The following is a 26,018-nucleotide window of genomic DNA, read 5'->3' as shown; positions in this document are numbered from 1 at the left end:
GAACGTTTAAAGATGTCCTGAGGTTCCTAAGCCTCCTCATTTTTTTGAATTCTTGTTTCTTCATCCTGTTCTGGTTGAATGTTTATTTCTCTCTCCTGCTCCAAATTGTTGATTTGAGTCCCGGTTTCCTTCCCATTACTGTTGATTCCCTGTACATTTTCCTTTATTTCACTTTTCATAACCTTCATTTTTTCCTCTAATTTGTGACCATATTCAACCAATTCTGTGAGCATCCTGACTACCAGTGTTTTGAACTGTGCATCTGATAGGTTGGCTATCTCTTTATCACTTAGTTGTATTTTTTCTGGGGCTTTGATCTGTTCTTTCATTTGGGCCATTTTTTTTTTTTGTCTCAGCATGCCTGTTATGTAGTAAGGGGCAGAGTCTTAGGTGTTCCCCAGGGTGTGGCAACCCACATCACTGTGTTGTGGCACTGTATGTGGGGGAGGGCTGGGAGAGGGAACAGTGCTGCTCTCTGCTCTCTGCCCATTTTCAGTTACTTCCCCTGCTACTCACAGTCAAATTGGGCCCTTTTGGTGCTCATTCCTGGGTGGGTGGGTTTGTGTATGGTCTATGACCCTGTGGGTCTCTCCTATGAACTCTTCTGTAAGGCTTGGAATTTCTCCTACTGCTGCCTCAACCCCCACAGAAGTTTTCAGTCAGAGGTTTTGAGGCTTTATTTTCCTGCATTGGAACCTTGGGTTCCTCCCAGTTTATCTGCATGTCAATGTGGGACCACCCTGTCTGCCATCCTCCACCTTGTCTGCCCGAGTCCTCCAGCTGTTGCCTTGCTGGGAGTCCTCTCCAACCAGCTGCCCGTCTCTGCCCCTCCTACTGGTCTGGATGAGTGTTTCTTCTTTAACCCCTTGGTTGTTGTACTTCATACAGTTTGATTTTCTGTCAGTTCTGGTTATTTTTTTGTTTTTAAATTTGTTGTCGTCCTTTTGGTTGTGCAAGGAGGCACAGTGTGCCTACTTATGCCTCCATCTTGGCTGGAACTTCAGGAGAATTAAAGTTTTAAATGATTTAGCAAATGATGTTAAGAAAGTATCACAGCATTGCTTTGCTTTTTACTAATATAATGTGGTAATTGATGATATATTCGTATGCAAGTAGGAAAAAAACTGTTTACTGAAAGTTTTGCCTGTCCTATGCAAGTCACTGCAAAGTTTTCCCTACCTTTTATATAAAATAATTCTTAGAGACAGATTTCATTTTGAAATCCTACACTGCTTGAAAACTTTTTTCGAGAAAGTATCAAAGAAGTATCTTTATACCAGAATGTAGTGGGATTCTGGCAGTAGTAGTTAGAAATAATGAAATCAGTGAATGCCATTCTCCTTGTCTCTCTGGGATGCCGGGTCACTGAGCCGAATTTTCAGAGGTGGACAGATCCATTTATTTCTCTCTCCTCCTCCTGAGAGGTGCCGAAAATGTTTATTATCCTATAAAAATAGGGGCCAGATTATTCTTCCCCTGGGTAAGTTCTAACCTGCTTCTCATGTCTTTTGAAATCCTATCCCGAAGCCTTCACCACCAGAGTAAAAATGAAGAGTTTCTTTTTACTTTTCAATCACTTTTTTTTTACTTTCCTAAGAAAACAAATAGCTTAGAAGTAATATAAAGTATACATTTATTTTTTACTGGGCTCTTGCCTTAAAGTTGTTTGTTTTCTGTGGGCTTGGGCTTGGTTTCTGCTGGATTCATTCATTTTTTTTTATCCTCCATCTATCCATTCATTTGTTCATTTATTCCTGACCTGTACAAACCTCAGGACCTAGGGGAACACAGTGCAATTTCCTGCTGATAATTACATAGTTATTTTCTTAAATAGTTCTAATATGAGAATCCAAATTATGCATATGCTATCTGAAAATGCTATGTGTAAAAAGCACAGGGAATGGTGGTTTTTGTTTAATATTATTTCATGTGTGGCAAGTTTCTAAAATTAAGTACCTGTCAGTCAACCACCCCTCCTCCTCACTTCTACAAATTAGTTGGTTTACACATCTAAAGGAAGTCTGAAGTGAGGGGTAATCTGCAGTTGGTGTACAGTGCTCATTCCCTTTTTCAATCATTTTTCATGTGTCAGCTTAATGTCATTTCCTCAGGAAGCCTTCTCAGTAACCAGACCAGATGAGTTACCCTATTACTCTTAGCAGCCTACCCTTCCCTTTCCCAACACTTACTACAATTCCTGTTAAATGTTTATTTGGCTGATTTCTTACTTAATGCCTACCTTTTCCATCTGACCATATGGTTGGTGGGGGTGGGAAGACCATGTGTTGTTTACTGGCCTATGCCCAGAGCTTGTCATGGTGTCTGGCACATAGTGGGAGCTAATTTGGTGAATGAATTAATAAAAAAATAATCAATAGTCCCTGGCCAGGTGGCTTAGTTGGTAGAGCTTCACCCAGCACATCAAGAGTTTATGAGTTTGATTCCAGGTCAGGGCACACACCTATGTTGCAGGTTCGATCCCTGGTCAGGGTGTGCAGGGAAGGCAACTGATCAATGTTTCTCTCTCACACCAATGTTTCTCTGTCTCTCTTCACTCTTCTCTCTCTCCCTGTCTCTCTAAAAATCCTACAATCAATAAACATATCCTTGAGTGAGGATTAAAAAAACCCATAACCATTAAAAAGATATTAAACTTAATTTAATCACCAATCAGAAAAAGTACATGTATTGAATTAACCTTATTAATTTGAATGTAATATTGTATATGTACTAGTTATCATTTTCTAGAAATCACATAATTCTAAAATGTAAGGAAAGTAGAAAAAAGTGTTTTTTTAGTAAGAAAAAATTGAAGATCAGGAGAAGCCATAAACATCCTAGACAAACTATAGAACTAGTTGACATATTAAAGCCTCTTCCATAAAAGGTAAAGGTTTTAAATCCATCTTGCTATTAGAACTTTTGGATGAATATATTCATGGTAGTTAGGGTTAAAAAATCCCACACTACTATCAACTTGATCGATTGTAACAACTCTTTCCCTTAAGGGCTGCTTTGCTTTCTCATTGTAAAATGTAATTAGCAGATGTAAAAAGAGGTTTATTAATCTTATTGGGTATAATTATGGTAGTTTATGTGTAAATTCTTTCATCTAAATGGATTATATGTCTTTAATTTTAAACAAACAGGTTAGAAGTCAAATGTCATAGCAATTTGATGAAAATCATTATACTTTTTAAAATATTTTTTTATTGTTATTCTATTAAAGTTGTCTCAATTTTCCCCTTTGCCCTCCTTCACCCATCCGACACCCCACACTCCCATAGTTAATTCCCATACTCTTGTCCATATCCATGGGTCATTCATACAAGTTCTTTGTCTAGCCCCTTCTCCTTCTTTCCACCTACCTTCCAGCTGCTGTCAGTGTGTTCCATGTTTCAATGCCTATGGTTCTATTTTGTTCGTTAGTTTATTTTGTTCATTAGAGTCTTCTTATAGGTGAGATCATATGGTATTTGTTTTTCACTGACTGACTTAACTTCACTTCACTCAATAAAATATTCTCCAGTTCCATCAATGCTATAGCAAAAGGTAGGAGGAATTCCTTCTTTCTTTTTGCCGTATAACATTCCATTATGTAAAGATACCATAGTTTTTTTGATTCACTCATCACTGTTGAGCATTTAGGCTGTTCCCAGCACTTGGCTATTATAAATAGCACTGCTATGAACATAAGGGTGCATAAGTTCTTTTGAATTGGTGTTTCAGGATTCTGAGGGTATATTCCCAGCAGTGGAATCAGTAGGTCAAAAGGCAGTTCCATTTTTAGTTTTTTAAGGAAATTCCATACTGTTTTCCACAGTGATTGTACCAGTCTGTATTCCCACCAACAATGCACCAGGATTCCCTTTTCTCCACATCCTTGCCAGCACTTGTCATTTGTTGATTTATTAATGATGGCCATCTGACAGGTGCGAGGTGATATCTCATTGTGGTTTTAATTTGTATCTCTCTGATGGCTAGTGATGTTGAGCATCTTTTCTTATGTCTGTGAGCCATCTGTTTGGAGAAGTGTATATTCAGATCCATTGTCCATTTTTAAAAAAGTGTATATAATCTTTTTTATTCTTTTTCTTATTGTTGTTCAGTTACAGTTGTCCTGCCTTTTTCTCCATTGCTTTCTCCTATCCCATCACCCCAGCTCCCACAGGCAGTCCCTTTGCCATTGTCCATGCCCATGAATCCTCTATTCATGTTCCTTTGTTTCCCTCTTTGCCTTCTTACCCCCATTTGTCTTCCTGGTATTGAGTCATGTGAGTTCCTTATATATTTTGGAGATCAAACCCTTGTGCAATGTCTCATTGGCAAATATGTTCTCCCATATAGTCAGTTCCCTTTTCATTTTGATGATGGTTTCTTCAGCCATGCAGAAGCTTTTCAGTATTATGTAGTCCCATTTGTTTATATTTTCCTTTATTTCCCTTGCCCTAGGAGATATATCAGCAAAAATATTGCTGCATGGAATATCTGAAATTTTACTGACTATGTTTTCTTCTAGGACTTTTTGGTGTCACAACTTATATCTAAGTATTTTATCCATTTTGAGTTTTCTGGTGTATGGTGTAAGTTGGTGATCTAGTTTCATTTTTTTTTGTTGCAATTCAATTCTCCCAACACCATTTATTGAATAGGCTATCATTACTCCATTGTATGCTTATGCCTCCTTTGTCAAATATTAATTGAGCATAAAGACCTTGGTTTGTTTCTGGGCTCTATATTCCATTCCGTTGATCTATGTGTTTGCTCTTATGTCAGTACCAGATGGTTTTGATTACATTGGCCTTGTAGTGAGTTTGATATAAGCTAGTGTGAGCCCTCCTACTTTCTTCTTCTGTCTCAAGATTGCTGAGGCTATTTGGGTTTTTTTTCAGTTCCATATAAATTTTTGAAATATTTGTTCTAGATCTGTGAAATACACCATTGGTATTTTAATAGTAGTTGTGTTGAATCTGTAGATTGCTTTGGGTAATACAGACATTTTAATGATGTTAATTCTTCCAATATATGAACACAGTACATTCTTCCATTTATTTTGTATCTCCTTTAATTTCTTTCTTTAGTGGTCTATAGCTTTCTGAGTATAGGTCTTTTACCTCCTTGGTTAAATTTACTCCTAGGTACTTTATTATTCTTGTTGCTATAGTAAATGGGATTTTCTCCTCTAGTTTCTGTTTCTGATATTTCATTGTTGGTGTACAAAAATGCTATTGATTTCTGGATACTGACTTTGTATCCCATTATATTGCCAAATTCAATTATTAGGTTGAATAAATTTTTGTGGAGATTGTATGGTTTTCTGTGTACACTCATGTCATGTGCACATAATGACAGGTTTACTTTATTCTTTCCAATTTGGAAGACTTTTATTTCTTTTTTTTGTCCAATTGTTGTGGCTAGAATTTCTAGTACTATATTGAATAAGAGTGGTGAAAGTAGACACCCTTGTCTTGTCTCTGATCTTAAGGGGAAAGCATAACTTTTTGCCCATTGAGTATAATATTGGCTGTAGGTTTCTTGTATATGGCTTTTATTATGTTGAGGTATGCTTCCTCTATTCCCATTTTGCTGTGTTTTTATCATAAAAGGGTGCTGGGTTTTTCTGTATCTCTGTGATTATTATCCTTTATTTTGATATGTAGTGCATTATGTTTATTGATTTGTGATTATTGTACCTACCTTGCATCCCTGGGATGAATCCTACTTGATCATGATGTATAATCTTTTTAATGTATTTCTGAATCTGGATTGCCAGTATTTTGTTGAGGATATTAGCATCTATGTTCATCAGGGATATTGGCCTGTAGTTTTCTTTCTTTGTTGTGTCTTTACCTAGTTTGAAATGACGGTAATACTGTCTTCATAAAAGGAGTTTGGAAGTCTTCCTTTTTCTTGAATTTTTGGAATAGTTCAAGAAGGATAGGAGTTAGTTCTTCCTTAAATGTTTGGTAAAATTCACTTGCGATGCCATCTGGTCCAGGGCTTTTGTGTGCTGGATGTTTTTTGATTACTGCTTCACTTTCACTAATAGTTATCAGTCTCTTCAGGCTTTCTGTTTCTTCTTGAGTCTGTTTTAGAAGATTGTATGTTTCTAGAAATTTGTCCATGTTGCTCAGTTTGTCCAATTTCTGACATATAGTTGTGCATAGTAATTTCTTACAATCCTTTGTGTTTCTGTGGTGTGGGTTTGACTTTTCCTTTTTGATTTCTGATTTTATTTATTTGGGTCCTCTCTCCTTTTTTCTTGAAGACTATGGATAAAGGCTTGTCAAGTTTTTTTTATCTTTTCAAAGAATCAGCTCCTTGATTTATTGATCCTTCAAATTGTTCTTTCAGTTTCTATGACATTTAATTCTGCCCTGATCTTGATTATTTCTTTCCTTCTACTCATTCTCGGCTTTGTTTGTTATTGTTCCCTTAGTTCTTGTAGATGTAGAGTTAGGTTGTTTATGTGAGAATTTTCTATCTTTATGTAGGCCTGCATTGCTATGAACTTCCCTGTCAGTACTGCATTCCCTGTGTCCCATAGTTTTGGGTTGCTGTGTGTTCATTTTCATTTGTTTCCAGATACTTTTTGATTTCTCCTTTGATTTCATTGTTGACCTTTTCATTATTTAAGAACATGTTATTCAGTCTCCATGTATTTGAATGTTTTTGAACATTTTCCTTGGAATTGATTCCTAGTTTTAAGCCATTGTGATCTGAGATGCTTGATATGAGTTAAATTTTCTTGAATTTCTTGAGGCTTGTTTTGTGTCCTACCATGTGGTCTATTTTTGAATATGATCCATGTGCATTTGTAAAGAATGTATATTTTGCTTCTTTGGGGTGAAAAGTTCTGTATATATCAATTAAGTACATTTGATGTAGAGTGTTGTTCAATGCCATAGTATCTTGTAAATCTTTGCTTGGAAGATGTATCTGTTGTTGACAATGTGTGTCACAATTCCCTATGATGATGTGTTGCTCTTGATATCTTTTTTGAAGTCCTCCATGAGTTTCCTTATATACTTAGGTTCTCCTATTTTGGGTGCAAGGGTACAAACATCTCCTATATGTTTACAAGGGTTATCTCTTCTTGATGCAGTTCTCTCTTAAATAGTGTGTACTGTTTTTCTTTGTCTCTTTTTATGGACTTTGTTTTGAAACATTTTTTTCTGATATAAGTATTGCTACACCAGCTTTTTTCAAATGTCCATTTGCTTGTAATATATTTTTTTTCCATTTCTTCACTTTCAGTCTGTGTAGATTTTTTGTTCTGAGGTGTGTCTCTTGTAGACAGCATATTTGAGGGTCATATTTTCTTATCCATTCAGCTACCCTGTGTCTTTTGATTGGAGCATTTAATCCATTTACATTTAAGGTTATTATTGATAGGTACTTATTCATTGCCATTTTTTCCCTTTATACCTATGTTTCTCTCTCTCTCTCTCACTCTCTCTCTCTCTTTTCTCTTTCTCTCTGTTTTTCTTCATCTTCTTAAAGCAGTCGCTTTAGCATCTCTTGCAATACCGGTTTGGTGATGTACAGGGTCTGGTAGGAGTAATGCCTGCTTGAGTATGGTTGGTGCGGTAATAATATGGGTGTAATAATTTATAGTTTTATTTGAATGTTTCATCTAAAATGTCATATGGTGTGCTTGAATGTGACATTATTATGTTTGCAGAATTACATGCTTAAGATTTTGTAATAAAACATTTTGTAATAAAAGGGACATTATTTGTGCTAGGCCCTGTGTTCTTTTAGCCTCCCCCCATTTTTTTTTTTTTTTTGGTTTGGAAACTCCTTATTTTGTCTTCCATCTTAAATGAGAGCCTTCCTGGGTAGAGTAGTCTTGATTACAGGACTTTACTTTTCATTACGTGGAATATTTCTTGCCATTCCCTTCTGGCTTGTAGTGTTTTCCTTGAGAAGTCAGCTGCTAGTCAGCTTTAAGATTCTCTCTTTTTTAAAATTTTGCCATTTTAATTATGATGTGTCTTGGATTGGTCTTCTTTGGGTTCATCTTTTTTTATTTTTAGTTTTCACATTTGTTTTTTTTTTAAATGTCTCTCTTTTTTTTAAAGATTTTATTTATTTATTTTTAGGGAGGGAAGGGATGGGGGAGAGAGAGAGAGAGAGAGAGAGGGAGGGAGAGAGAGGGGGAGAGAGGGAGAGAGAGAGAGACATTAATGTGCGGTTGCTGGGGGTCATGGCCTGCAACCCAGGAATGTACCCTGGCTGGGAATTGAACCTGGGACACTTTGGTTCCCAGCCTGCGCTCAATCCACTGAGCTACACCAGCCAGGGCTGCACATTTCTTTATTATTATTCAAGTACACTTGTCTCTATTTTCTCCTGCCACTCCCCACTACCCTTCCCATCCTTGATTCCCCCCTGCTTTGGTTTTGTCCATGTGTCCTTTAGAGTTCTTCCCTCTTTACCATCATTATCCCCTCCCACTTCCCCTCTGGTTACTGTCAATTTGTTCTCAGTTTCAATGTCTCTGGTTATATTTTGCTTGCTTATTTGTTTTGTTGATTAGGTTCCACTTATAGGTGAGATCATTGGGAGCCTCTGTGCTTCCTGGACTTGCATCACCTTTTCCCTCATTGAATTAGGGAAGTTTTGTCATTACTTTTCAAACAGGTTTTCTATCATTTGCTCCTCTTCTCCTCCTTCTGGTATCCCTACAATACACATGTTATTATGTTTCATGTTTTCCTGAAGGTTTCTTAAACCCTTTTTGTTCTTTTTTTAATCTTTTTTTTTCATTTTGTTGCTCTGTCTGGGATCAGTTTTCTACTGATTCAATTATCTACTTCATCTATTCTGCTTTTAATTCTTCCTAATGTATTCTTCATTTCAGATATGAATTTTTCACTTCCTTACTGCTTGTGTTGATAGTTTCTGTGTCCTTTTTCATGCTAGTGTAGTTTGCAGTAAGTTCCTTGTAGCTTCCATGGAGTTCCTTGTAGTTCTCACTGAGCTTCTTGAGCATCCTTATAGCCATTATTTTGAACTCAGTGTCTGATAGTTTGCTTGCCTCAATTTCATTTATTACCCTTTCTGGGGATTCTTTAGTTCCTTTTGATTGGGGGTTGTTTCTTTTTCTCTTTAGTTAGGTGACTCTTCTGACCTGTTTTTGCATATTAGATTGATCTGCTTTGACTCCCTGTCTTTGTGGTGTGACCTTCTATGGTCAGAGACTTGTAGGACTCAGTGGTGCAGTATCCTTGATCTCTTGGTCTTGGGATGCCCTTTATGCCATTTGATTGCTATTGGGTCATTCTTTGATGGGTCCTTCCCACCTGCTGGCTGACTGAGTGTTACACCACCCACCACTTCCTGTATGCTGTTTTACAGGTGCTGCCAGAACAAAACCAAACGATCCAGGAAACAAACCCACACCCACAAAAATAACCCCCACCCACAACCACACTATCAACAGCAAATGAGCAAATATTGATAAAGGTATAAAGAGATGAAGACTACTATAAGAAAGGAAAAATGAATATGAGATGAGTAACTGAAAGAAAAATGATTTTGAGAGTGTAGAGTGTGGGGAAATTGTAAGCATAGGGAATGGAGACAAGGTGAAGAAAGGAAGTAAAATTTATATCATAAATAAAAAAGTGAGAGGAGAAGGCAGAATGGAGTAAGAGAACAGAAGCATATAGTATTAGGTTTAAAGAAAAATTTTTAAAAAATATAGTGAAAAAATAGGAACCAAATTGGAGTAAAAGATCCACCACAGCAAATCAATAACAAATGAGCAATAATTGATGTAGGTGGAGTAGCAATAAGAAGGAAAAAAGAAGTAAAGAAAAGCTTATGAGATGTCTAGAGGTAAAAAAAAAGTGATTTTGAGAGGATAGAGGGAAAAGGAATATTAAGAGTAAAGAATGGAAACCAGTGTAAGACAGGGACAAATTAAAATCTAAAACCCAAAATGAAAATGCAGGAGGAAGGCAAAATGGAATAGGAGAAGTGATTGGTAAAATTTGAGATATGAAATACAAAAATAGTGAAGATCTAGAGAGAAATACAACAACCATCATATCAACAGCCAATGAGCAAAGATTCATAAAGGTGGAGAGAGAATAATGGCATTTTAAGAACAGGAAAAAGAATGTGGGATGACTAATGACAAGAACAATGGTTTTGAGAGGCTGGAGGAGGGAGAAATAGTAACAGTATGGAATAGAAACAAGTAATAGGAAGAGAAAAAAATAAAATTTAAAACAAAAATAAGAAGAGGAAGGAAGAATGAAGAAAAGAAAGGAGCAAAATATGAGATTTGAAAAAAACTAAAACATAAAAACTAGTGAAATAATAGGCACAAACTTGAAGAAAAAGAAATACATGTTTAAAAGCTATGCAGGAGAGAAAATAATGCAAATCATGAAGAAGACCATAGTGGGATTTGTTTCAATAGAATCCAATGTTTACCACTGTCTTCTCTTTCTGGATCTGCCTCTGGTAATGTCAGATGGTGTCTTAGTGGCCCTAGGTAGGCTGCTTGAGACTCCAAGTGACCCACAGACTATGGTTGTCTCTTTCAGATTTGGCTAGACCCCACTGTTCTGCCCTGCCAACTTTCCATCAGTCCAGTGCCCAGGAGTGGTTCACTTAATGTCCTGAGAGGACTGCCAGTACCTTCTCCACCCGCTTCCAGAGGGGGCCTCTGGTGGGGTCGGGAGGGTGAGAACCTTGGGTCACCACTGGGGAGCACTGTTCAGTCTTTAGGGAAGATGGTGGGAGTGTTTCCCTGTCCCCTTGCTACACATCTTGATCTGTCTTATATTCTTTCCAATCATGTATAGTTTCCAGTGATTTTTCTGTCTGTTTTCTGTAAAGGGGCCAATCTGTATAAAAAGGGCAGCTCTTTCCTGCTTGGTGCAGACAGAAGCTCTGTGTAGGCCCTGAGGCTGGGTGGGGCTCTGAACCACCCTTGTTAGGCCTGTCTCTAATTTCTCTGCTTTGCTGGTTTTAGTGTGTCAAGGCCTGAGGAACAGTGTAGCTTGTAGTGTCTGGTAAAGGGCCCTTTCAAGGCTTTTTCTTCTTCCCCTGTGGAAATGTGCCCAGCAGGGGACTCCTGAGCTAGGCTTTGCTGATCTGCAAAGCTTGTAATCCTGCAGGTGGGGTTAGGCTCAACTGTCTGTGAGGGTTTACCTGGCTGCAGCAAATCTCAGGCATTCAGCTCCTGGTCATCTAGCCCTTAGCCTGCCACTCTCACGGGAGGCTCAGGCCCAAATTCTCCACTCTTTCCAGTCCTCTGCTCACCAGTGGTGTTGGGTTGGGTCCCATAGTTCTTTCAGAGAGACTGTCCCTCTGAGTTCTTTGTTAGCAGAGCCACTGTGCACACGTACGCACACATGAACACCAGGTCCCTGCTGCGTCTGGAGTCTCACCTCAGCTCCTCTTTTTAAAGAGTTTCTGTGTGGCCACCACAGTCCAGCCCTGAGCCCTGAGGGGCCTGTTCTCCTTGTGCTCCTCTTCCCCCCAAATCACAGTCTCTCTTGGTCAGGGCTGGCCACCGCCTGCCAGAGCCTCTGATAGTTTTACGTAAAGTTTCTCTCTGGATCTCTCCCAAATGGTGCTAGGCAGAGTCCCACAGCCATACAGTAACATGGGGCAAGGGCTGGGTGCTGTCCTTGCTCCCTTCAGAGATTATCAGCCTTGGGTGGGCCTGCTCCTGCCATGCTGTTTCTATAGCCAGTACCTCCCTGAGCATCTCTCTGGGCCCTGGAGCTCATGGCTCCTGAACTGATCTGCAGCGGCCCGGAATCTGCTCAGCCAGAAGTGCTGGTTGGGTAGCAATGGTGGCAGTTGCTCTGCTAGGAGAGCCTGGGTCTCCTACTCCCATGTACCCTGCAGATGGGCAGGCTCTTGACCACTCACACACCCTTTCACTCACTCTCTGCTGGATTTGGAAGTTGATTGCTCTTTGGTTTGACTGCAAGACCAGTCTGGGTCTGGGAGCAAGTGGGTGGAACTTCTCTGTAGCCATATTGGATCCCCTCTATTACACTTGAAACAGGATATTGTTGTATTTTCCAAAAGAAATTCTAATTAGTTGACCTAGTTTTAGGGTTGGAATTTCCAATAGCCAAAACAAAATGTCTTAGTGAGGATGTTTTGCCAAGAGTATTAAGGGCATCAAATTATAAAAAGCAATATGCTTCATAGCCATTCATAAATGTATTTAGTGTCTAATGGTCAATGATAAATGAGGTGTGGGGCAGATAGTGTCTGCTTGCCCCTCACATCCACCTTCTCTTTTGCCTTCTGTTCATTACCCTGGGAGGCAACTGTCCAGACAACAGCAGGTCCTCTTGCCCCTTGTTTCCAGTGGGTTTTGTCATGGGGAGAGCCAGCAGGAGTCAGGGATGGAAGAGAGGTCAGGATATATGTTTTTTGGATACCTCCCTGTGCCATTGCCAGGAGCTGGCTCTGTCCCTACAGGCTGGTCACTTCTCTCATGATGACTTCTGTTCATGACTCCTTCTCCCATTTCCTGTGCTTCACTCTGACCTTTACTGGATTGTGGCTTACTATGGCTATTCCCTATGTACTGCCCCTGACTTAAAAATAGTTCCTTTATGAACCCTCCTTGAGTTATCCTAATTTGAATGTGCCATTTCCCTGACTTGACTCATCCAGTACCCTTGAAAAAGTGGTGAGAAATGTACCCTTTTACAATTCAGTAGAATGTCTAAATGGATTATCTGAACCCATGAAATAACTTTATAAGTATAACATTTTTGTATATTTTCAAGCATACATATGTACAAAGAGGATTTTGTACATACATATGTACAAAACATAAATACTCTTTATGTTTTGAAGTGTGCCTTCTATGTCTTGATCCTCTTCATATTTGCTGCTGAAATTTCAGCTTCACCATCAGTATCAAGCCATCTTTCATTTATTTATCTAGTAATGAGACTGAATTAACCTTGTCTCTCCTTTCTCTGGTTGGTTGTGTTATTGGTGCTGATCATTTATGAGGGGGAAGGTTCTGGTGAGGGGTATAGTCTGCATCTTCACTCATAATAGAGTTAAACTTGTGACCTTAACCCTACTAACTTTATGCTATACTCAGCAATGTCAACTAATCACAGGCCCTTTCAGTGTAGGTGTGGAGAGTTAGCTTACTCTGGATGAGCTGATATTGGGAAGAGGGACAAAAATGTAGTACAAGGAAATCTCTTTCTGTCTCTTTCTCTACGATCTCTACAGTTTCCCATTTCACAAAGCCTCCTCTCCGCCCCCCCCCCCCCCTTCTCACTATGGTCCACCATGCATCAAAACACAAAAGCTTGTGTTCTTCCCTGAATCAACTGTAGGAATTCAACTGAGAAACAGATTGGGACTGAACTTCACAGATGGCAGTAACTTTTATAAACAGGAAGCCCACTCTCTGTCCATCGTGCGGGCAGGATTGCTTTGAGCAGGTCTTGGTTTGGAAGGAGAAGAATAATTCCTGATGCTTTTGGGAGCAAACTTAGACTAGCATCACTCTTCTTTAGTATTCCACTCTTTGGTTCTACATCTCCTTTTTCCCTCTCCTTATTCCATTTTCATGAAGCTGAGAGGAGCATAAAAGTGTAGGGCAGGGTAAGAAGGGGAGGGTCAGTGCTAGACCTTGACTTCTAGCCCTGACTCATTATTATTTTTGGCAGTTTTATAATTTTATTTGACAGTCAGCAGTTAGTTCTCATCCACATTAACTGTTTGTAGATTTTTGAAAGTGGTGATAGGTGACCAACAGTATAGAGCATATTTGGTGAATTTGCAGCCTCATTAGGTATTCTGGACAATTGCACCCAGATATGGTATGGGGCACTCCTCATTCCTTTGGCCCTGACAGCTGTGTTGGCCTGGTGTCAATGGGCACATCTGGATTTTCACACTTCATGGCAAATTTTGGGATCTCTTTGAATGCCTGAGGAGTATGTTTCTTGAAACTCACTCCAGGGATGTGCTTGTGGTGTTAATGGTGTACTCTGGTTATTATCTCATTGATGGCAGAATGACTCTTACTCTCACCATCCTTCTTTGTGGGAGCCATTTTTCTAGGCCCAGGTTGGAAAAGAAGTGTGTGAAGTATTAAGGGGGAGGGAAGGCAATATGGTCAGTATAGCTTCCTGGTCACATGGAGGCAGGTGGCCCAAGTCCTTATTTTTATCTAATTTCTGATTATACATTCTTATTTTTCCACAAGCAACTAGTAGTTTTAATACCAGAGAACGGTTAAATCTGAAAAGACGAAGTTAGTGGCTGTAATCATTATGCTGTCTGGACCTGGTTCTGCAGCAACAACAAATCCATCTCAAGACCAGGTGGCAGGACGCTATCATAGTGATGGCTGCCGTTGCTAAGGCCAGAATCACTGAAGGAGTGAGCGCTCAGGCAGGCCCTACCCCCTGGCGGGAGAGCACAGCTTCAAGCTGATCTTTCTCCTGAGAAAACCAATGATGCTATTGAACAGCACTAAGTTCACACCCTGCCAACCTCCACCAGTAAGTTTGACAATCAATGGACAAAGTTGTTTGCAAAGATAAAAAAAGAACAAAAATCTTTTTGGCAGGAAGTGATGGTAAAGATGTGTGTGACTCAAGTCACAAATTGTTTTCTGTCTGCAAACCTGTGTTTTGAAGTGTGCAGGTTTTTTACAGGGAGATTTAAGTTTACTCTGATTCTGAGGAGCTTCTTCCTCTGGTCTGTGCTTTGGGAGACTCTTTGCTCATTGGAGGTGACTTGGCTTCCTAAAGATCTTTGGCAAACCAGAAATGAGGGGTGGGTGGAATGGGTGCAAGATTTATGCCATTTTGAGCAAACAGAAAAAGTTTCAAGCTTACCACAGTATTTTGATGTCAAACAGTAGGAAGCCTTAGAAAGGCAGCTCAGCCCTGGCTGGCATAGCTCAGTGGATTGAGCTCGGGCTGTGAACCAAAGTGTCGCAGGTTCGATTCCCAGTCAGGCCACATACCTGGGTTGCAGGCCACAGCCCCCGGCAACCGCACATTGATGCTTCTCTCTCTCTCTTTCTCTTTCTCCCTCCCTTCCCTCTCTAAAAATAAATAAATAAAATCTTAAAAAAAAAGGCAGCTGGAATGGAATTTTAACATTCTTAGACCCTGAAAGACTATTTGTGGTGCCTTAAGTCCCTCAGCCCCTTCACATCTCAGTTACACCCCATCTCGTCCTCCCCACCATGGGCAGTCACACCCTTACGGCAACAGGGAGAGGCACAGTCCCTGTGAAGGAGATACAAGAACCTTCAGCCCTGTCTACCATATCCATCTTACAGATAAAGATAAGTAAGAAGGGGCAAATGATTAAAGAATCTATAACTTTGGTCCTTGTTTAGAAATGTAATTTTTGTTCTTCTTAGAGACAGATTGGAGTCCATGGGCTGTGAAAGTGTTTGCCAAGATAGTGATGAAGTTTTCAAGGCCATTTGCAGCATTTCAAAGCACTCCATGGCAATTGTATGCTTCCCTATGATGTGTCTGCATGGATGTGACTGAAATGGCACTTGGTTGATTTGAACTAGAATTCTATCACCTCAGCTTCGTCACAGTGGATATCTCATCCTGATCAAAAAGTTAGCAACTGAATAGCTTTTTGAGTAATACAAAAATCGGAAATGAGTGAATTTTTACTTAAATAGTTTTATAGAAAAATCCTTCAAAATTGTAATGTATGGAGAAAAATAATAAATGGTATCCTTAATTGATGAATGGACCATTTTTTTCAATGAATATTTATTGAACCTCTGCCAACTGCTAGCAGCCCATGTTACATTTGTAAACAACACAAAGAAGATCCCTGTAGAATCTACGTTTTAGTAGGGCAAACATAATACATAACACAGGTTGAGAGCTCAGTGTAATGATGGAAAAAAGTAGGGTGATGAGTTACTAATAGGGGTGGGAAGACCATGTTAGTTGGGGTGGTCAGGAAAGACCTGTTTGAAGAGTAGACAATGAACTGAGGCTGACTGATGAGAAAAGTCTGGGAGGATTTGGGAAAAAACGTAAGAAGCAACAGGCATGAGGTGTGGAGAAGAAAAGGGGCTTGGCTGCATCAGGGAACAGAAAGGAAGACAGCGTGGCTGGATCATGTGAGTGATGGGAAAGGTGGCCAGATGCCAAATCACAAGGATCCTGTGATATGAGGTTTAAACTTTATTTTAAGAGCTAATTTCTCCATTTTAAAAGCAATGGAGAAATGAGTGAAGTGCTTGGAGCAAGATTTTGAAATGAACTGATTTTTTCTTTTTCTAAGATCAGTTTGCTGCTGTGGAATGGATTTGAGAGGCACAAGAATAGAAACAGAAAGAATGGTCAGGTGGTTTCAAAAATCCTGATATTGCAGTGACTTGAACTATGGTGTGGTGTTTTGCTCTGCTGTCCCTAGGGAATGGCCTGAGATGGCTAATTGAGCTCTAGAAATTATGTCCAAATTCTTACTAGCAGGAAAGAGGGAGGAGCATGAGAGAGGCATGCCCTCTCCCTTTAAGGACACTTTTCAGAAGTTATACCCACCACTGTAGTAATGATCATAGCTGCAAAGAAGGTAAATGTAGTCTCCTTCTGAATGGCCAAGTCCTAGGTAAAAATCTAGGTTCTATCTACAAGAAGTAGAAAATAGTAGGGGACAACAATCTCTGCTAACTTCTTTTGAAATATATACTCTTGGCAAACATATATTTATATATGTGTGTATATGTATATTTTTGGCAAATATATATATTTGCACATATATATTGCATATATAATTGTTTTATTTTTATGAAAATATCCAAGTGGTTGTAAATGAATTTATTTCTTTTGAAATAGAACTTCTGCTCCCTTGAGCTCTAAGTCAGACTTTTGGATTTTCATAGAGTTTATAAGTCCAAGATTCACAGAATAACTAAGTAAATGAGGATCAAGTAATTAGTTTTACTAACAGCTGAGCAATTACCACATAACTCCCCAAACATATGGCTGTCTGTTAAGAGCTAGACTGGAAAGAATTCAGCATGGACTTGAGGTCAAAATGGTGCTTCCTACTCCCACACCACATCTCAACCTTAGGATCTGCTTCTGCCTGCATGAAAGACTTGAAGTCCACTTATTCAAACCAGTGATCTGGCTTTAGGCCTCTCTCACACACCTGACTGTTAGTGGAAGATGGAGAAGAGGGCTAGGGTTCCTTCTTAAGAAGAGAGGTCCTGCCTGGTCTCCTTACCCTGCAGAGAAAAGAAGTCTGGGATATATATATGTGGAAAGGTCAGAGAATGAAGGGAGAGCCCATTCGGCGCTCTTTCCCAATCAATATATAGCTCTGACTTCCCAGTTTCCCCTCCCATTTGAGAAGAGTAAATAAGAGATGGAGATCTAGGTAGAAAATATGCATTACAGAACTCCCCTAGAGAGCTGAAAAATTTCCTGTTCAGTGGGCTGAAGTGAAAATGTGATGGGAGAAGAATTTTTTCATAACTAAAATCAGAAAAGTGGGGTCTAAAGCAAATTTTTAAGTTGGGTATGGTGATGAGTATCAAGTTGTGCAGTTAATTGCCTCAAATATGCTTTATTTGGGTAATGGAAATATATCTTTATCTTAAGCACACATCATATTGTGAAACCCCAGCACAAGCAAAGTAAATGAAAAAAAAAAAAAGCAAAATGTCAGGTGTTTTCAAATGATGCAATTTGATGCCTTAATGCACTAAAAGAGAAGAGAAAGGAAAAAAGTCATGTAAGGACAGGAGTAAAGAAGTGGATGGGACAGTGAGTGGAGAAGGGTGAACTGGTAGGATGGGGTTGAGGGTAGGGAAATATGGTAATAGATGCCCCTGCTACAGAGACCTGGAAGAGATGATATATTATTAGACTCTGGTACACTCAAGGGGTAATTCAAAGGAGGTTGACAAAGAGAATATTTATAAGATATGGGCACAGTGAAAGGAAACAACACAGGATAAGGAAATACTCAGATACTAGCAGCAGTGGCAGGACCTGAAGGGACAAGGGGAGGGAGTGGTCACTAGAACCTGGCAAGAGCTTTAGCTGTGGATGAGGGTTTACGTAGAGAAACACTGAGTTGGTGGGATAGGGAGAGGAAGGAGATGGGAAAATCAGTGCTCTGGCTTCTGTCTTCTCCTTCCCTCCCATCTCTTATTGTCTCCCACTGGCCAACCTCACCTGAAAGCCTAAGGCAATAGACCCAAGTGCTACAGTCATAGAACAGCCTCCTAAGACATACAGCAGGGCAGAGAAGGATTGAGAGGGATGCCTGGAGAATAGCCTGCACAGTATTTTGGTGGATGCAGGGTAGGAGGTTGTGGGAAAGAGGCAGTACCAAGATTCCTGCCACAGTTTTATTAATTGGCTCCAAACAGTCCTTGAGCACTTCCTCTGTCAGGTGCTGGGGATACCAAGTAAATTAAAGGGACATTTCCTGAGAGGCGTATAAGCCAGAATATTGTCATGGTTTTAATGTCAGATGATGGAGGCTGTGGGAGCAAAGAGCTCCTGAGAGAGTTAGTGAAAACTTCCCAAGAAGGTGGATATTGCATTTGTGCAGAAGATCACCAGGTAGAGGAGAGAAGAAAGTCGACACAGAAATCAGCATGGGTAGGGGTGCAGATGGTGTCAGGGTATGGCAGGGAAGACATGAAGTTGGAATGAGGAGGAGACAGTCTGATATCTGGACTTCATGAGCCAGACTGGAGTTTGGATATTGTCCTTTGAATGGGCAAGTGGGAGTTAACAGAGGTTTATATAGGATGTTACTCCTTCCAAAGGATGGGAGAGCTGATGCAGGATGCTTCCCCTAACACCTTCTTTTCCTTTCCCTCTCATTTATCTCTCCACTTCCATTCCCCACCCACCATCTTTTTAGTGTTGTTGTTGTTTCTGGTGGATGAAACCTCCAGGGTGAGGGATTAATTAGGATGGATTTAGTGTAGGGAAAAGAAAAATAAACATTTCAGGTTTTAAAAGTATTCCCACTTCAGTTGCCAGTAGGGGTTTAATTTGAGGATGGTGGAAATACTGGGGATGCTGGCATAGAAATTAGAAAACTTAATGAGCCAATGCTTAGTGGTTGACTACAATAAAATATAAGTGAGATGATTTCATGACAGCTTGAAAAGTTGTCTTGAAGTACTATCAACATACCAGACTCATGGCCAGCTGAGGTATAGCTAGATACACTTTGCCTCCTCACACAACCAAGAGAAGGACAATGACAAATTTAAAAACAAAAAACCCCAGATCTGCCAGAAAATCAAACTGTATGGAAGTCTGAGAGCCAATGAGTTAAAGAAGAAATATTGATCCAGACTGGTAGGAGGGGCAGAGTGGAGAGGATGTGCAGCAAGGTGGCAGCTGGAGGACTGACTAGGCAGGCGAGATGGTGGCTGGTGGACCAGGTAGTCCCATGTTTGCTTGTGGGTAAACCAGGAGGAACAACTGGGAAGTGATACAGACTGTGCAAACCAGGGTTCCAGCACAGGGAAAGAAAGCCTCAAAACGTCTGGCTGTAAAATTCTATAGGGTTGTGGCAGTATGAGACACTCCCAGCCTCACAGGAGAGTTTGTTGGAGAGAACCACAGGGTCCTAAAATATACACAAACCCACCCACCTGGGAATCAGCACCAGAGGTGCCCAATATGCTTGTGGATAGCGGGGGAAGTGAGTGAAAGCTGGCAGAGAGGCAAGCAAGCAGCATTATTCTCTCTCTGACCCTTCCCCCCTGCATACAGTGCCACAGTCCAGCTACATGAATTCCCCTACCCTGGTGAATACCTAAAGCTCTGCCTCTTACTACAAAAATATGGCCCAAATGAAAGAAGAGATCAAAACTCCAAAAATAGAACTAAGCAATGAAGAGATAGCCAACCTATCAGATGTAGAATTCAAAACACTGGTAATCAGGATGCTCACAGAAATGGTTAAGTATGGTCACAAAATAGAGGAAAAAGTAAAGGCTATGCAAAGTGAAATAAAGCAAAATATAAAGAGAACCAACAGTGAAGGGAAGGAAACCAGGGCTTAAATCAACAATTTGGAGCAAGAGGAAAAAATAAACATTCAACCAGAACAGAATGAAGAAACAAGAATTCAAAAAAATGAGGAGAAGCTTAGGAACCTCTGGAACAACGTTAAATGTTCCAACATCTGAATCATAAATGTGCCAAAAGGAGAAGAGAAAGGCGAAGAAACTAAAAACTAATATGAAAAATAATGAAGGAGAACTTCCCTAATCTGGCAAAGGAAATAGACTTCCAGGAAGTCCAAGAAGCTCAGAGAGTCCCAAAGAAGTTGGACCCAAGGAAGCACACACCAAGGAACATCATAATTACATTAGCCAAGATTAAAGATAAGGTGATATTCTTAAAAGGAAAAGGAAAGGAGACAGTTACCTACAAAGGAGTTCCCATAGGACTATCAGCTGATCTCTCAAAAGAAACCTTACAGGCAAGAAGGGGCTGGAAAAAAGCATTTGAAGTCATGAAAGGCCAGAACCTGTATACAAGATAATTCTATCCAGCAAAGCTTTCATTTAGAATGGAAGGGCAGATAAAACGTTTTTCGGTTAAGGTAAAGTTCAAGAAGTTCATCATCACTAAGCCTTTATTATATGAAATGTTAAAGGGACTTATCTAAGAAAAATAAGATAAAAACTATGAACAGTAAAATGAAAACAAACTCACAACTATCAACAACTGAATCTAAAAAAAACAAAAACAAACTAAGCAAACAACTAGAACAGGAACACAATCACAGAAATGGAGATCACATGGAGGGTTATCAGTGGGGAGGGGGAAGGAAGAATGAGGGAAAAGGTACAGGGAATAAGAAGAGTAATTGGTAGTAATTGGTACAAAATAGGCAGGAGGAGGTTAAGGATAGTAATGGAAAAGCCTAGAAATGGAAAAGCCAAAGAACTTATATGTACGACCCATGGACATGAACTAAGCAGGGGGGGGGTGATGTTGGTGGGAGAGGGAATACAGGGCAGAGATGAATAAAGGGGAGAAAAATATGGAACAACTATAACAGCACAATTAATAAAATATACTTAAAAATACTATCAACATACCCTGATGTCTATTATTGTAGATGGTAATAGAGCAAATGTTGAATTAATGAAAACACAGAAACATACTCTCACATTACTTTTTTAAAAGTTGATGGACTAAGAGAAAACTCTTCAAGAGTTTGGGGGGAAAGTCCTTTATCCAGTTATTCAAACAACCATTTTTTACCTGCACTTTTATTTTATATACCCTTTACACCTGTTTAATTAATCCTAAACATGATGCTGGCTGCTAATTAAACAGCCCTGAAAGTGACTGACTGAAGATAGTAATTTGAGATAATTAGTTTTGGATTCAAACACTCAGTTTTCACACTTTGTGATCATTTTTAGAAAGGGGTGGCTCATTATTGTAGGCAGGGTGGAGGTTGTGTAAGGCATTTTACTGCTGGACTCTCAGAAGCTCCTCTGCTACTGGACTCTGAAAAACCCTCAGTGGAAGGATTATTATATATCTGAATAAGGCAAAGAAGTGTGCCATATCATTTCCTATAGAATGATCCCATACCACACCCCCCCTCACACACACCACATTCATCATGCACAGAATTCCTTCCAAAGCAAAGGTCAAGCTGCTGAACATCTTTCATTGGAACATAGAAATTTACATGGTCTTAATCTTTGGGAAAGTTTTACCTCATAATGGGTAGATCTCACTGAGTCACCTATTGTCTATTTCCTAGGTCCTCTAGATGCAAGCAATAAAAGGTAAAAAAGGCCAACATTTTGTGTGTTGTTAGAAATGTGGGGGCATGTTCTGGCTGAGTAGTCATGTATTACAAAAGCACAAAGCCTGATCAAGGGAACTATCTGCCAAGAGATGGCTGGTGTACCTGGCAGAGAAAGCAAAGGGGCAGGAGGGAGGCAGGTCAGGCTGGTTTTTATGAGCCCACAATGTTAACAAGCAAGTTAACATGGTTCCACTAGGAGAACAGGACCAGGAAGAATTGGGGGTTAAATAGGCTAAGTCATTGTTAGAGTCAATATACATAGAGGCAGCTTGCCCAGAAGCTGAATGAATTCTGTAGCACCCTGGAGAGCGCCAAGCACATTCTTGTGCTTCTGCTTTCCTGGGTAACTGAGGACTTTTAAAAATATATTTTATTTATTTTATTTTTAGAGGGGAAGGGAGAGAGAAAGAGTGGGAGAGAAATATCAGTGTGTGATTGCTTCTCATGTGCCCCCTACTGGGGACCTGGCCTGCAACCCAGGCATGTGCCCTGACTGGGGATCAAACCAGCAACCCTTTGGTTCACAGGCAGGTGCTCAATCCAGCGAGCCACATCAGCCAGGGCAGGATATATTTTTTTTTAATTTTGGGAAGTTCAGTGTCGCTTCACTGATCACCATTGGGACTTGGACCCTCTAGATCTAAGTAATCCAGCTGTTGAGTGCTTTTCACAGATGTGAAGAGGAGAGTCAAAACCTTTATATGGATTGGGAATCATTTGGCCAGGGAGGGGGTTGTGGGTCCCAGAGTGTGCAGTATCTGATGGAGAGTAAAGTTAATTGTTTTATGTATGAATCAAACTTGCATCTTCAACTAAGCACCCTGAGTTAGGGCATCTTGTAGTCATTTTGACCTCTGAACTTTTCCACATCATATCATGGTAGCAGAAGAGGGAGGAGATACACAGTTGCCCAGCTCACTCTCCCAAATTGCCCTCCTTTCACCCTCTATACTTTTCTCGGGTGGTCACATGCCTTACTACCACCTTATTATGCTCCCACCTTTCTTTACCTCCAGTTCCAAAGCTGCTCTTAAACTCTAGATCCCCCAATATTCTTGCCCACAATTTAGTTGCTTTCATGCATCTCACAAGAATCTCAAGAGAAGCAAATCAGCAGTTAAACCTACCACTTTTTGTCTGACAAATTTCCTTTAAAAAAATCTACCATGGTAAATAGCAAACATTATTTACGTAGTTACCAAAGTCATAGGACTATGAGTCATTCCACATTTCTCCTCATAACCTATACCTTTCCTTGTCTTTTTGGTACTTACAGGTCCCACACCTTTCCTTTTTTCCCTCTGCCTAGCCTTGCAGTTTTATTCTCTGACATCCTTTCCTTGGTATCTACCATGCCCTTTCTTGACTCTTTGCCTCTGGACATGCAGTTCCCGTGGCTGCAATGTTCTTTCCCACTTTGTGTCTAGACTTCCCATGCTTCCAAGGTACTTCTTTAGCAACCATGTATTCTTCTGTCAGACTGCGTCCGTCCTCACTTGGACATAGACTGAATGTCACATTTTAAAAGTTTTTTAAGGGACAGATTTGTGACATGCAGTCAATTTGTTACTCAGTTCAAATATATTTAGGGGAAATGACATAGGATTCCTAGTTGAAAATCTAGCAATTCTCCCCCTTAATTTCAGAAAATAGTCCTTTTTCCCTAAGGAATTATTATTGTATGGATTCCTGTTTTGTGATTTTTTTGGCTGGGGTGGGGATTGGAAAAGTGTTTTTATTAGAAGATACATGGTTGGCTAGTCCCAAATATTTCTGTGATAATAATTATATTAATAATCAGTGACTAGACTTGTAAAACTAAATATTTCAAATAATTTACTAAAAATATAATCTTAAAACTGAAATGGTATTAAGTGTAAAAAAATCTCATATTAAAGTCTCTTGTTTGTCATTTTGTAGCTTTTATGTCCTAAAGCCAAAGACAATTTCAGAGACAATTTCTGATGCATGTATGTACTATACCTTTATTTCTGCCTCATTTTTGCTCCAGAACTTGTCATGTACAGAAGAAAAAAACAACAAGAAAAAGCACAAATATTTTGCTTTGCTTTCAGAAACAGCAGAATCTGAAGCAAAACTAAGTTCTTTCCAGCTGTTTAGAAATGTGCTTTGAAAGAAAGTGAGCCTACAGACCATTATAAAATACTTTCTAATTAAATTGTTGGTTATAAAACCTTTTTTCAGGTTCAAGTTGCTGTATCTAGGTTTCTGATACAGTTGTGGCTATTCAGTCTCTTGTGACAGTCCATCGTTCTACACGATTCCTCACCGGTTGAAATGACTTGTCATTTGTTTTGCAGATACCTCAAATCAGCTATGCATCCACAGCCCCAGAGCTAAGTGACAACACCAGGTATGACTTCTTCTCTAGGGTGGTCCCACCTGACTCCTACCAAGCGCAAGCCATGGTGGACATTGTGACGGCACTGGGGTGGAATTATGTTTCGACACTGGCTTCTGAGGGCAACTATGGAGAGAGTGGTGTGGAGGCGTTCACTCAGATCTCGAGGGAGATTGGTAAGCATATATTTATCAGATGATTGTATTTGGAGGTGACAGGTTGCAGAAGTCCTCTCATTTCCAAGCACTCTCTGATCTGTATGGAATAATTAGAGCTCTTACAGATGCATGACCTAGGCTGTCCACTCTAGGGGGACGCTGGGTTTATTATAAATGATTTTGTTGTTCATGGTCTATCAAGGTGACACGTTGGTGCTAATTTAGGAAATAGTGCTCCTGACTCAGTCAGACATTTTTTAAACTTGTCTGTTTTGACAAGGGAGCTTGCTGGCACATTAGAGCTACTGTAAATTTGAATAAATGACATACTTTTTGATTGTTCTAGATGGAAGTTTACATTAGCAAGTCATTAAATTTAAAAAAAAAGGCAGTGGAATTTACATCTGCCTCTAGAGGGATTGAGACCAGTAATCACTTTAAAACAATACTGAAGTAGCCTCTAAGACTATGCTTAAGCAATATTCATACTGTCATATTTGACTTCTTGCATTTTTATTCTTACCTTAAACACTGGAGCTTACAGTGGCCTGAAGGACAGAGTGTAATAAAAATTTGGTTAGAGCAAGGTGCTGATGAACTCCATTCTGGACTTTTTTCAAGGTGCTTATCCAAATCTCTGTAGGCATTTCACCAGGTGCATGTTTATTTATGAGGTTATAAATCCATTTCACTATGTAGGGAAACAAAACAGAACAAAACAAAAAACAACTTACAGGACAAATCTTATTGCTGATTGGTCAACAACATCACTTTGTGGATGGAAGGAGACATATTACTGTTACTTAAGAAATACTATTATTAAGAATTACTGAATACAGTTTACATATTTTTTTCTGTAAGCATATTTTGTGGCCAAATTAAAGTGCCTATTGGCTGTTTTGAGTAATTTTGAACTTGAAGGAAGAAATTATGTTGATAATTTATTGTCTTTCTTGGAGACTTCAACTCAGGAAAAAATCATGGTAGTGATTTGGACTTACTCATAATTAGGAAGAACAAAGAGTTATTGGAATAATTTATTGGAATAAGATCTTCTCTCGAAAGGTTTGCAGATGCCTGGGATCTGTTTTGAATATCATAGGGCATGGAAATGTATTTTTACACATGTTTGGTATGTTTAAAATTTGTTCCAGTGCTATACTGTTGCGTAAGACCTAGGAAAGGAGAAAGGGCCTGGTGTTCTTGGACAGATTGGGTTAATTGATTTAATTGGACAACTAGTCCATGATGCCATAATGTTTGCTCTTTGGAATTTAAGCCTGTGTTCCTATTGCTATAAAAATGATGCAAAGCGCTTTAAATGCTGACAAATTATATTACCTTCTTGGATAAGAATCCCAAGTTTATACTTAGAGAAAATGCTCACTAAAATGAAAATAATAGCTTCTGGAATGAGGGTTAATGCATTTTTTAAGCTGCTGATGTCAGTTCTCACCAGAATGATAATTCATCAAGAGAAGGAAACTAACAGAGTATGTATTGAAATTGTAAGTTTTCTGTAGTGATCCTATATATCCTTCCACTACAGGACACATTTTGTGTGCATGAAAGAGATGACCAGGAGAAATTAAATACAGGACACAGTTTCCCAGTTGTTGGAGAATCTGATAAAATGCATTGTTCTAGAAGTTAAGTGAGATTGC

At 39.5% G+C, this 26,018-nt stretch overlaps 1 protein-coding gene across 1 annotated transcript in view; it reads left to right on the top strand.

Moving 5' to 3' along the window:
* GRM8 (glutamate metabotropic receptor 8) overlaps positions 1-26,018 on the top strand; it is a 796,332-nt gene that overhangs the window by 131,064 nt on the left and 639,250 nt on the right. Inside the window, 1 exon segment of the mRNA XM_028526153.2 lies at positions 24,156-24,372. Coding sequence (XP_028381954.1) covers positions 24,156-24,372 — 217 coding nt within the window.

Source organism: Phyllostomus discolor, chromosome 10, assembly GCF_004126475.2.
Source record: "Phyllostomus discolor isolate MPI-MPIP mPhyDis1 chromosome 10, mPhyDis1.pri.v3, whole genome shotgun sequence".
NCBI classification, from domain to species: Eukaryota; Metazoa; Chordata; class Mammalia; order Chiroptera; family Phyllostomidae; genus Phyllostomus; species Phyllostomus discolor.
The sequence above is the reverse complement of the archived record's forward strand: the minus strand, read 5'-3'. Positions and strand labels throughout refer to the sequence as shown.